This window comes from Microcebus murinus, chromosome 7 (assembly GCF_040939455.1).
Source record: "Microcebus murinus isolate Inina chromosome 7, M.murinus_Inina_mat1.0, whole genome shotgun sequence".
NCBI lineage: Eukaryota > Metazoa > Chordata > Mammalia > Primates > Cheirogaleidae > Microcebus > Microcebus murinus.
Window position 1 is genome coordinate 21,086,303 of NC_134110.1, and position 12,492 is coordinate 21,098,794.

Below are 12,492 nucleotides of genomic sequence, written 5' to 3' on the forward strand. Positions count from 1 at the left end.
TTAATATATATTTGATTTTTAAATCATTTTATATGACTTGATTAGAACATTTAAATTCTTAAAGGAATAAAGCAACTGTGGATTATTAGTAAGCTATTTTACCAGTCTTAATTTAACATGGCTTTAAAATAGCTAGGGTTCAAAGAATTAGCTTTTGGAATGTGTCCTTTTATTTCTACCTTTGAGATATTATTTTCATCACTTTTCTGAAAGGCTTTTTCTTCTTTCTGACTTAGTATTTTTAAATTGTAGGTTTAAGTGGTTTCTGCAGACTCTAACATGGCCAGCGCAAGTGGTGGGGGGTGGTTCATGCTCAGTTCCCTTGAGCAGCCATTTTGTTAGGTGTTCTGCAGATGATGACCTGGTGGGTTTGTGTGTGTTTGTGTGTATGTACTTGTATGTGTGTGTATTAATATATGTTTTTGCTAAGTTGATAGCTTTTTACCTAAAACAGTCCTTATATTATTTTTCTTTTGGAAATTATAAGAAAGCAGCATTTTCACGAGGTTTTTAAAGTAGATATTTTATAATTTAAACTTTATGCTCTATCAATCTGTACAAAAGGATCTCTATTATATTCTAAAAAAATATTTTCTGAAATCATTTTTAGAATCAGCTTTGCTATTTTTAGGGGGAAGTGTGAGGTGTGAGTAGGCAGTGGTGGTATGTTGTGTATGTGTTTGTGTGTGTATGTATGTATCTGTGATGGGCTCTTAGGAAAAAATGGTTGTAGCATAGATCCAGACTGAAAGATAAAGATCTTCTAATGTTTTAATTATAATTTGTTTTAATTAGATTGTGGATACTTTTATTTTATTTTTTTATTTTTTTTTATTTTTTTTATTTTTTTTATTTTTTTTATTTTTGGCATATTATGGGGGTACAGATTTTAAGGTTTCAATAAATGCCCATTTCCCCCTCTCCCCCCAAAAAGATTGTGGATACTTTTAAAAAAGCATTATATTAAATATAAATATAACCTTTAAACAGATAGTTGTTTCATATACTGATAAAGTTCTCTTAAAAGGAAAAAATGGTTGTAGCATAGATCCAGACTGGAAGATAAAGATAGTTGTTTCATATATTGATAAAGTCTATAACCAAATCTTTCTGTTTCAGGGATCGCTTACACCTGAGACGGACTACAGAACAGCACGTGCCAGAGGTGGAAGTCCAAGTCAAACGCAGAAGGACAGCTTCACTGAGCAACCAAGAGTGAGTACAGTTTGGGTTGAGGACCAGCCAGTTCAGGTCAGAAACCTGTTTCAGTTGGGACAAAGTATCATGCAGTAAAGTGATTAAAATGGACTTAATTGAAGAGCACATGTATATAATAAAAAACACGCAGGAAAAAAACAATGACATCCTTGTTTGTGTTGTTCTAATGTATTTCAAACTCTTAAAATATTAGTATTTTTGTCTTTTTTCACATACATGTGTGAGTTTTTATCTTTATAAAATTCTGTATTCTTCAACATATACATACTTAAGTTATTTTTGCTATTATTAAATCACTTTGTTGAGTCCCACTGTAATAAAAAAATTAAATCACTTTGTATGCTTGCACAATGTTCTGTGCATTGAAATAATATTAATTTACATATTTATTCTTTTTTTTTTTTTTTTTGAGACAGAGTCTTACTCTGTTGCCCAGGCTAGAGTGCTGTGGCATCAGCCTAGTTCACAGCAACCTCAAACTCCTGGGCTCAAGCAATCCTGCCTCAGCCTCCTGAGTAGCTGGGACTATAGGCATGTGCCATCATGCCTGGCTACTTTTTTCTATATATTTTTTTTAGTTGGCCAATTAGTTTGTTTCTATTTATAGTAGAGACGGGGTCTCTGTTGCACAGGCTGGTTTTGAACTCCTGACCTTGGGCGATCCTCCCGCCTTGGCCTCCCAGGGTGCTAGGATTACAGGCACAAGCCACCAAGCCCGGCCATACATATTCATTCTTGCTCTAAAATATTTAGGATTTTATTTTTGGTTAGTACATTTATCCAGTTAAAAATTTAAAGTATATGTAGTTTTTCCTCTCTATTTAGGAGATGTACACTTGTCACCCAGGATTATAGATATGTGGAAATAGACTTACACGGACACAAATATTTTAATTTAGGTTTCTAGAAGGGCAATTTTAATTAAAAATATATGAACTTTTTTTTTAATTTCAGGGTATTATGAGGGTATAGACATTTTGGTTACATTTTATAACATTGCCTCTCCCTAGTGGAGGTTAGAGGCATGCCCTTCCCTGCCACAATACTCACAGTGTCCTGTAGTTGTGAGTTTACCCCCCCAACTCTCCATCCCTTCAGAATATTACTACCATGTGAACAGCGTAGTGTTAATCAGTCAGTACCAATTTGAAGGAGAGTACAAGTGGAGCTTATTCTTCTGATCTTACCTCACTTCGGATAATGGGCTCAAGCTCAATCCAGGAAAATGCAAGAGGTGCTAGATCACTGTCATTTCTTATAATTGAGTAATATTCCATTGTATACATATACCAAAATATAATAATCCACTCATGAATTGACGGGTACTTAGGTTGTTTCCACATCCCTGCAATAGTGAATTGTGCTGCCATAAACATTTGGGTGAAGATATCTTTTTTTTTTTTTTTTTTTGAGACAGAGTCTCGCTTTGTTGCCCAGGCTAGAGTGAGTGCCGTGGCGTCAGCCTAGCTCACAGCAACCTCAAACTCCTGGGCTCGAGCGATCCTCCTGCCTCAGCCTCCCGGGTAGCTGGGACTACAGGCATGCGCCACCATGGCCGGCTAATTTTTTTTTTTTTTATATATATATATCAGTTGGCCAATTAATTTCTTTCTATTTATAGTAGAGACGGGGTCTCGCTCTTGCTCAGGCTGGTTTTGAACTCCTGACCTTGAGCAATCCGCCCGCCTCGGCCTCCCAAGAGCTAGGATTACAGGCGTGAGCCACAGAGCCCGGCCAAGATATCTTTATTATGGAATGTCTTTTGCTCTTTTAGGTAGATGCCTAATAGTGCTATTGCTAGATCAAACATTTTTAATGACATAATACATATTGAGTACACATTGAATCTTTGGTATTTTTTCATTGTCACTAAAATTTTGACAGAATCAGTAAGTGGGTGGCATTTTTTTTCTTTCCTTCCGTTATTTAAAAAAACATACAAGTATTAACAATGATTGACTATAATCTCTTGTAAAACACTTTTTTTTTTTTTTGAGACAGAGTCTCACTTTGTTGCTCAGGCTAGAGTGAGTGCCATGACATCAGCCTAGCTCACAGCAACCTCAATCTCCTAGGCTCAAATGATCCTACTGCCTCAGCCTCCCGAGTAGTAGGGACTACAGGCATGGGCCACCATGCCCGGCTAATTTTTTTTTGGTATATATATTTTTAGTTGGTCAATTAATTTCTTTCTATCTTTAGTAGAGAGGGGGGGTCTCGCTCAGGCTGGTTTCGAACTCCCAACCTTGAGCAATCCTCCCACCTCAGCCTCCCAGAGTGCTAGGATTACAGGTGTGAGCTACTACGCCCGGCCAAAACACATATTTTTAAATAAAAAGTTAATCTCTTCTTGAAGCTACCATCAATTAATTCCCTTTTCTTCTCCAGATGTCATTCCTAAGTACTTTGGTCTCTGTCTTTTCAGATTTGTACTATGCTTTCTCCTGTGTGTTTGTGTGTATGTGTGTCTGTGTCTGGTAGGGGGAGAGAAGAAGGAAGGAGGTGTGAAATATTTGAGATTTGTTTACATATATGACACTGTGCTGTATGCTGTATGCATTGTAACAATATGTGATATGGGGGATATTTCCATATTACTGCATATAATTTTACATTATTTTACAGATTATAAAATATGGGTATTATAATAACAATTATTTTAATCATTAGCTCGCTATCGGATATTTAGTTTGTTTGCATTTCTCGGCTATTAATGAAGATAAGAATGGTTACTTTGAAATTGCAGTTTGTTGATACTAATTATTTTATTTCACTTTTGCATGTTTAACATTTTTTCCTCATTGTAAAATGGGTAGCATTTCTAGTCTTGTTTTTTATATGCTCATTTTATATGTTAAAAATTGTAAAATACTGGCATATTTTAAATTACTGATGGGGGTAAAGATTTTTTCCTATTTAGTTTTTCTTTGTAAACTCTTGGTGTTATTAATTACATTTTCAGAATTGCTTTGAAAGGGACATTTTATAAATGTTTTATTTATATCATTTGTTTATATGTTTTATTGATAAGTACTTTATAGATATTTTGGGTAATATAATTTGTTTTTTATAATATGCTATTTTGTTATGTATTTTACTTGATATGGTATTATAATATCTTTTTTTCCTTTGAGTCTTTTGTAACTCCAAGGTTTTAATTTAATTAATTTATTAAATTTTTTGAGACAAGGTCTTGGTTTGTTGCCAAGGCTGGAGTGCAGTGGCCCTATCATAGCTCTAACCGCCAACTCCTGGGCTCAAGCCACCCTCCTATTTCAGCTTTCCATGAGTCATCACTTCCAGCTCCAAGGTTTTTAAAAGTGCCATTGGTATTCCCAGAGTTTTGAGAGCTAGTGGTGGAGGTAGGGTTGGGGTATGGTCTCTCAGGGGAAGACCGTGTTAGTGGGTGAAGTTTCTATCATGTTTATCATGTTTTTTTTAAGAGCTTTCATCCTATACAGCATCAGTGTGGACTAAAAACAACAGGTGATGTCATCCTCATCTTGTTTTGGGATGAGGTAAGCCTTCTTTAGGTGTCTGTCTTGTCCGTATCTGTGGAAACATTTAGATACTTTTGAAGAATAAATACATTGAATTTTTCTGACCTCCACTATATATACATTGTATATAAATACCAAGGTCTTGAATTGGAGGAAGGATCTGAGGGGACTGTTGAGTTAGGGATATAGGATAATTTCCCCACATGCTTCTTCATTTTGAGAGAAGGTGCATTATAGACACAGGTAAGCAGGATTGATAGGCCCTGCCACATGGTTCATGTGCTCAGAACTCTCAAAATTAGGATACTTACTAGTTACATTATTTATGTTTTACTGTGAGTGTTTAATGTTTATCTATTCATCTTCCACCTTCTCCCAAACCATAAGTACTGGGAGTCAGTCTTACTGGAGGAGTTGTGTGGATAGTACTGGCCCTAAAGATAAATAAAGGATTATTATTAATACTCTCTCCAGAAAATTCAAAGCAAAATTAAATAAAAGTCAACATGAGATGCAAGCAAAATATTCTACAAACCAACAATGAATATTAATAGAAATTCATTTATTTATTGACTTTTTTTTTTTTTTAGGACAGAGTCTTACTCTGTTGCCCCGGCTGGAGTGCCATGGCATCAGCCTAGCTCACAGCAACCTCAAACTCCTGGGCTCTCAAGCAATCCTTCTGCCTCAGCCTCCCGAGTAGCTGGGACTACAGGCATGTGCCACCATGCCCGGCTAATTTTTTTCTATATATTTTTAGTTGACCAATTAATTTCTTTCTGTTTCTTAGTGGAGACAGGGTCTCGGTCTTGCTCAGGCTGGTTTTGAACTCCTGACCTTGAGTGATCCTCCCGCCTTGGCCTCCCAGAGTGATAGGATTACAGGCATGAGCCACTGCACCTGGCTTATTTATTGATTTTTTTCATTGATTTTTTTTTCTACTCTTGGAATTGATGGCTGGATGTCACCCGTGTTTTTTGATGTATTGTGGATTTGAAGGGAAATTAGAAAATTGGTCTGTAGAGTCTTCTTAATTTATTTTTTGCACACTTTCAAATGTGTTTCCAAATCAACATTCTGCATTTTATTTATTAAATTCTGTATACGGTGCATCTTATTTTCTCAGTCTTTTCTTAGTCTTCTGTTGGGTTGCAGGTTAAACCCAAGAAGGACACTGCAATAGGAAATTCTATTAAGATAAATTTCAAGAAGATTTTTTTTTTTGTTTTGAGACAGAGTCTCGCTTTGTTGCCCCGGCTAGAATGAGTGCCGTGGAGTCAGCCTAGTTCACAGCAACCTCAAACTCCTGGCCTCAAGCAATCCTTCTGCCTCAGCCTCCGGAGTAACTGGGACTACAGACATGTGCCACCATGCCCCGCTAATTTTTTCTATATATATTAGTTGGCCAATTAATTTCTTTCTATTTATAGTAGAGATGGGGTCTAGCTCTTGCTCAGGCTGATTTCGAACTCCTGACCTTGAGCAATCTGCCCACCTCGGCCTCCCAGAGTGCTAGGATTACAGGCGTGAGCCACCGCGCCCGGCCAAGAAGATTTTTTGTTTGAAGCACTTTTTAGGATTTTATAGATTAGAAACAGTTGCAGTTCGCTAACAAAGAGGTTAAAATGGAGAATGTCCCAACTAAGATTTTATTTTTCATTAAGGAGTGTGAAGATATAAAGGTATGTGTAATGCAATTCTGATGCTAACTACCTGGAGTTAGTGCAGATTTCACAGATTAAGTATGTAGTCTCCCCATAAGATAATGCAAGCTCCATTATTCCCAGGCCACCCACTTCTGACTAGCTGGTTATAGATTCTGGGGTTCCTGTGACCTTCTTAGGTTTTCTAATTTGTTAAAATGACTCACAGAACTCAAGAAAGTGCTTATACTTATTAGTTTTTTTTTGAGACCGTGTCTCACTCTTTTGTCCAGGCTAGAGTGTCGTGGCATCAGCCTCACTCAGCAACCTCAAACTCTTGGGCTCAGGCGATCCTTCTGCTTTAGCCTCCTGAGTAGCTGGGATTACAGGGATGCACCACCATGCCCAGCTAATTTTTTATATATGTTTTTAGTTGGTCTATTAATTTCTTTCTGTTTTCTTAGAGACTGGGTTTTGCTCTTGCTCAGGCTGGTTTCAAACTCCTGACCTTGAGCGATACTCCCACCTCAGCCTCCCAGAGTGCTAGGATTACAGGTGTGAGCCACTGTGCCCGTTCCTACTCGTTAGTTTTATTATAAAGGATACAAATGAACAGACTCATAAAGCAAGGTCTGGGAGGGTTCCAAGTGTCCCTGTCCTCGCATGCATTACCTTCACATCAGTGGCTATCACCAACTAAGAAACTCACCAGAACTTTGGATGTCCAGGGTTTTTGTTCTGGTTTCATTATGTAGACATGATTGAATCATTGGCCATGTGATTGAATTCATCTAGCTCCCATCCCTTCTCAGGAGATCTGGCTGAGAGCCCTAAGCCTTTACTCTGTAGTCTTCTGTAGTTTTTGTAGGCTATTCTGAGTCATCTCATTAGCATAAATTCAGCTGTGATCCTAGGGACCTACCTTGAATAACTAAGGCACTCCTATCACTTGGTAAATTCTGAGTATTTACTGATTACATTCTAGGAACCAGAGACAGAGGCCAGCTAGATTAATTCTTTATTATATAAAAGCATAGTAAAAGTGTTTTTGAATTATTGCAGAAAAAGGTCCCATTTCCAAGTCCTTATTTATCAATAGGGCAGAACTGTTAGTGATACCTCCCCTCCCCACCAAGTAAATGCAGTTTCCTTTATCTCTTCACGTTCATGGTCAGATTTTACATCCAGATTACTGATTCATAGGTATATGTTGAGGGCTTTTCTCTTGAATTCTCTGTTACTAATAGTTGATTGGTTACATGGTTTCAATCTCCTTAAACAGCCTTGGCCCTGGAAGTTCCTTGTTTAGGTAGTTATTTTTCAGGAGATCAGTATGAATGACAGCCTTTAACATATCATTGAAAAAGCTTTAGCAAATCCCTTCCCTAATCCCAAAGGAGAAAGGATTGTTTCACATAGGATATTTGGAAAGTGAGTGAGTGTATATGATACTGATAATGTTTCTATAGGGCTAAGGGCTCTTGGGTTTTTAGTTATTTGGAAATGGTAAATGTCCACTAGTTCCTTGTGTCTCTGTGTACAAGGACTCCTGTTTTGTTTATTGTTTCCACATAAGGTGATGACATACTCTGGTCCTAAAGGAGGATCTTCCTAAATGTAAGAGTCTCTTCATTTTCTTTCATCAGGCTGCCTATGTACACAAATGTCTATTTATCATTTGTATATATTGTGCTCTTGTCCTAGGTGTCATTTGTACCCGAGGCGTTCTCAGCAGCAGCAAGCACCTGTGGTGGATTTCCAGGCTGAACTGAGACAGGCATTTTTAGCTGAGACACCAAGAGGTGGTTAAAGCAGTACTGGAACAGCAAAGAAGCTGATTCCAAGCAAAAAGCAGGTTAGAGCTGATGAAGTAATGATCAAAAATAAAGAAACCATTATAGAATAGGGTGTTTGGGCTTACTTAATTATCTGGGGCACATTACATTCTTTATCCTTAAAAGTTTCATGCAATAAGCACATTGCATTCCTGCCCTGACACTTTTGCCATGTTTCTATATTGTGTACAAATTTTGTAGTTCATGCATCTTAGGTAGTTCTATTCATATTTTACATTGATTTTCACTTTTATATGATATAAAAAATTTCATTATGATGTTGAATATTGTGGTAGAGAATGTTGCCTTTGTGGGAGACTTGATTTTTTTTTTAGCTGGTAGTTTGAACAAAGATTCAGCGAATAGTTTTGCATAAAACAAATGGGCATTTATTGAAACCTTAAAATCTGTACCCCCATAATATGCCAAAATTAAAAAAAAAGAACAAAAACATTTGGCAAGATAATTTTCTTAGGTATGCATGCGTGAAAGTAAATGGATTCAAAATACATTTTCTAAATTGAATTGCAGAGTATTGTATTAGTTTTCATTGCCTTCAAAAAATAATGTGCTGATTATAATACACTTTACCAACATTTGTTATTTCAATTAGAATATGATTTATGCATACTGAATTATAAATATACATCACATTCATTAGCAGTGAGTGTTAGAAAATCTAAATATTTCTTATGCTTATTTACTAATTCCTTTTTATTATTTTGTCTTTTTCTCACTTTTCTGTTTGACCAATGTATTTCCATTTAAATCAGGAATGTAATAAAGATACTATCCATAATTTTTCAATGTGGTGTAGATTTATTTAGTCTGTCTTTTTATGTTGATTGCTTTCATTTTTTAGGAAAAAGTCAGTGCAGAGTTTATTTTGATTTAGTATTCGTGTTTTTCCATGATTTTTCCTTTTTTAATTTTAAGATTATAATGCCCTAATTCTTAAAGGTTTATTATATACTTTTTTAGAAAATAAGAGAGGAAGAGGTTTTATGGATGAGTTATCTTATAGATTTTCTTTATTTCTGTTCTTGAAATATTACCACATTTTAACTTGAATTAATTAGGTCACCATTTTGAGTTTAAATCTAAGAAGAAAGACAGAAATTTTCTGAGAAATACTCCCTTTATACTCAGCTTTCTCTAGTAATTGCATGGACTTGGTTGCAAAGTGGACAATGAAAACTGATAATTGTCTCCAGCTTGTTCCCCCAGAGTAAGGGCATTTGTTAATGAATAGATGTGCATATTTGTTTCTTTTTTTAACCCAGAAATGTTTGGCTTCTCAATTCAGTTCAAAGTATTAAAACTTTAAGTACAGCATTATTTAGATTATAAATTATGATCTGTAAGTAGGATCATCTGAATTTCTTATATTTAAATTATGATTTATTCTAGTCTCAATTGCTAGTTCTATCTAAATAGTACTAGTTAACTAGGATTTCTTTAGAGCAGGGATTGATAGAATAATTGGTCCAATACTTGTTTTGTAAATAAAATGTTATTGGAACACAACCATGTTCATTTATTTACTTGTGGTCTGTGACTGCATTTGTGCTCCAGTGGCAGGTTTTTTTTTTTTTTCTTTTGAGACAGAGTCTCACTCTGTTTTCTGTTGCCTAGGCTAGAGTGGCGTGGCATCGGCCTACCTCATAGCAACCTCGAACTCCTGGGCTCAAACAATCCTACTGCCTCAGCCTCTCAAGTAGCTGGGACTACAGGCATGTGCCACCATGTCCGGCTAAATTTTTTTTTTTCTGTATATTTCTAGTTAGCCAATTAATTTCTTTCTATTTTTAGTAGAGACGGGGGTCTCGCTCTTGCTCAGGCTGGTTTCGAACTTCTGACCTTGAGTGATCCTCCTGCCTCAGCCTCCCAGAGTGCTAGGAGTACAGGTGTGGGCCACTGTGCCCTGCCAACTCTTAAATATTTTGTTTTATAACTTTGTATATGCATCACAAGAAGTGTTGATTGCTATTAAAAATAAATAGACCATCATTTTTTCAGTACTACCCTTTGTATTCTGTTTTGTTAAACATTTCTGTTAAAGCAAAATTTTTTTTCTTGTGGTTTTAATTGGCATTGTTTTTTGGATTAATATTTTCCATTTAGTTGTTTTCTCCTGTTACTTAATTGCTAATCGTTTTTGCACATTTTTCTGTGGAGAGTTTTCATGGAGTATTTTAAATTTTAAAAATTTGAATGAACATTAATGTAATGCTGTTATTCTATGATCTCTTATTTGTTATAAGTGCCTTGACCTAGTCTGTTTATTTTACTTTTGACATAAAGTAGGTTTACATTTTTATGCTGTTTGACCATTTGAAAGTCCACACTTTACTAAAATTTGAGAGCTTACTTATGTAAGAGATCTCAGATCATTAATTTGCTTATGTGGCTTTTGAGAAGATACACCATGAGTGCTCATCCATCAGTGTTGTGTGATATTGCAGCACTTCCTGTCCTCTTTCTTAGGAAGCATTTTATTCTCTTGTGCTGTAGTGATAATTTTTTTTTTTTTTTTGAGACAGAGTCTTGCTTTGTTGCCCAGACTAGGGTGAGTGCCATGGCGTCAGCCTAGCTCAAAGCAACCTCAAACTCCTGGGCTCAAGCAATCCTTCTGCCTCAGCCTCCTGAGTAGCTGAGACTACAGGCATGCGCCACCATGCCCAGCTAATTTCTTCTGTATATTTTAGTTGGCCAATTAATTTCTTTCTATTTTTAGAAGAGATGGGATTTCACTCTTGCTCAGGCTGGTTTCGAACTCTTGACCTCGAGCAATCCTCCCATTTCGGCTTTCCAGAGTGCTAGAATTATAGGCGTGAGCCACGGCACCCAGCCCGTAGTGATAATTTTTATCATCCTAAAAAGTGATTTGTTTTCTGCTTTACCTCAGAAGGCTTCATGATTATGGTGTGCTAAAATTAGCGATGAGAGAAAACTTTCTAAATTTTAAATCTGTCTTAAGGGAATCCTCTTTTAACCTCTCCAAGCAGTCAACTCTTATTTGAAGTTCTGAGTGAAACATATGTGTCTTCTATTTATACAGGTTATTTTATGTATATATTATATATGTAACATATCTATGCCCCATTTCTAGGTCTTCAGTTCTTTAGGTCATGATTCAAATCCCCAGATGTGTTTTCGTACTTAATCACTGGATAAAAAACATATAGTGGATATGGGGTGGATTGGTGAGCCTGAAATAGTTTGGATGGTGGACAGACACAGGACATTGAGTGTCCTTCAATTTTACTGTATTCCCATCCAAGGATATTTGTATAGATCTTTTGGATTCCTACATCAAAAATCTAGGCACCAGGACTGATAGATATTTGTTTACCTAAATATCTAATGATGGAGAACATTTGGAACCGAGGCTGGATAAGGAAATCTGTACTCTCAAATCTTTTGGTACCTGAAGGTAAAAGCTTTGTCTCTGAACTTTAAACTGATTAAACTTTCTAGAAAGAAGTTTATAATTGCAGTTTTCCTATTTTTTTTTTTTTAAAGACAGGGTCTTGCTCTGTGACCCACACAAGAGGGCAGTGGCATCATCATAGCTCCCTGAAACCTCAAACTCTTGGGTTCAAGCAATCCTTCTGCCCCAGGTTCCCTTGATACGAAGCTAGGAATATAGGCACGCACCACCACTCCTAGATAATTTTTCTATTTTTTGTAGAGATGTGGTCAGGCTGGTCTAGAACTTCTGAGCTCAAGTAATCTTCCCGCCTTGGCCTCCCAGAGTGCTAGCATTGTAGGCATGAGCCACCGTGCCTGGCCAGTTGTATTAATTTTAAAATGCCATGTACTTTGCTCAGTATGAAGCAGAGCTTATCTTGTTTTTTGCTCATTTTTCTCCACCAATGGCAATATAAAAACCATCTTGAGAACTCTGCACGTTATTTGAAGTTCCTGACTTTTTACTCTTTAAAAAGTGTTAATGACTTATAGTTGTCATACCATAAAATCCACCAATTTGAAGTCCATGAATCAGTCATTTAATTAAATTTGCATAACTGCAATCATTGCCACAAGCTATTCTGAGAACATTTGTATGGCCCCAGTAAGATCTCTCATAGTCATTTACAGTCACTCCCTATTTTTAGGCTGCAACTGATCTACCTTGTTCCTAAGAATAGCTGAAAGTCCCAAGTCGTAATAGATACAATGATATAAAAATGGAAATTGCCAGTGAGACACATGCACACTAAGAATTTACACTGCTATATAAAAAACCCTATGAATATTTATGACATAAGTTACCAGCCTTGAACTTAATCA

General features: G+C 36.4%; 1 protein-coding gene across 3 annotated transcripts in view; it reads left to right on the forward strand.

Moving 5' to 3' along the window:
• Positions 1-8,215, forward strand: part of SNURF (SNRPN upstream open reading frame) — a 141,391-nt gene extending 133,176 nt beyond the window's left edge. For 2 of the 3 annotated variants that reach the window (XM_076004831.1, XM_076004832.1), the window contains 3 exons: positions 1,120-1,215; positions 5,309-5,433; positions 8,066-8,215. In XM_076004831.1, the coding sequence (XP_075860946.1) occupies positions 1,120-1,215; positions 5,309-5,433; positions 8,066-8,133 (289 nt within the window). In that variant the 3' untranslated portion in view covers positions 8,134-8,215. The remainder of the gene's footprint in view (positions 1-1,119; positions 1,216-5,308; positions 5,434-8,065) is intronic. The other variant, XM_012760012.2, reaches the window with a different exon arrangement.
• Positions 8,216-12,492: the final 4,277 nt, after the last annotated feature.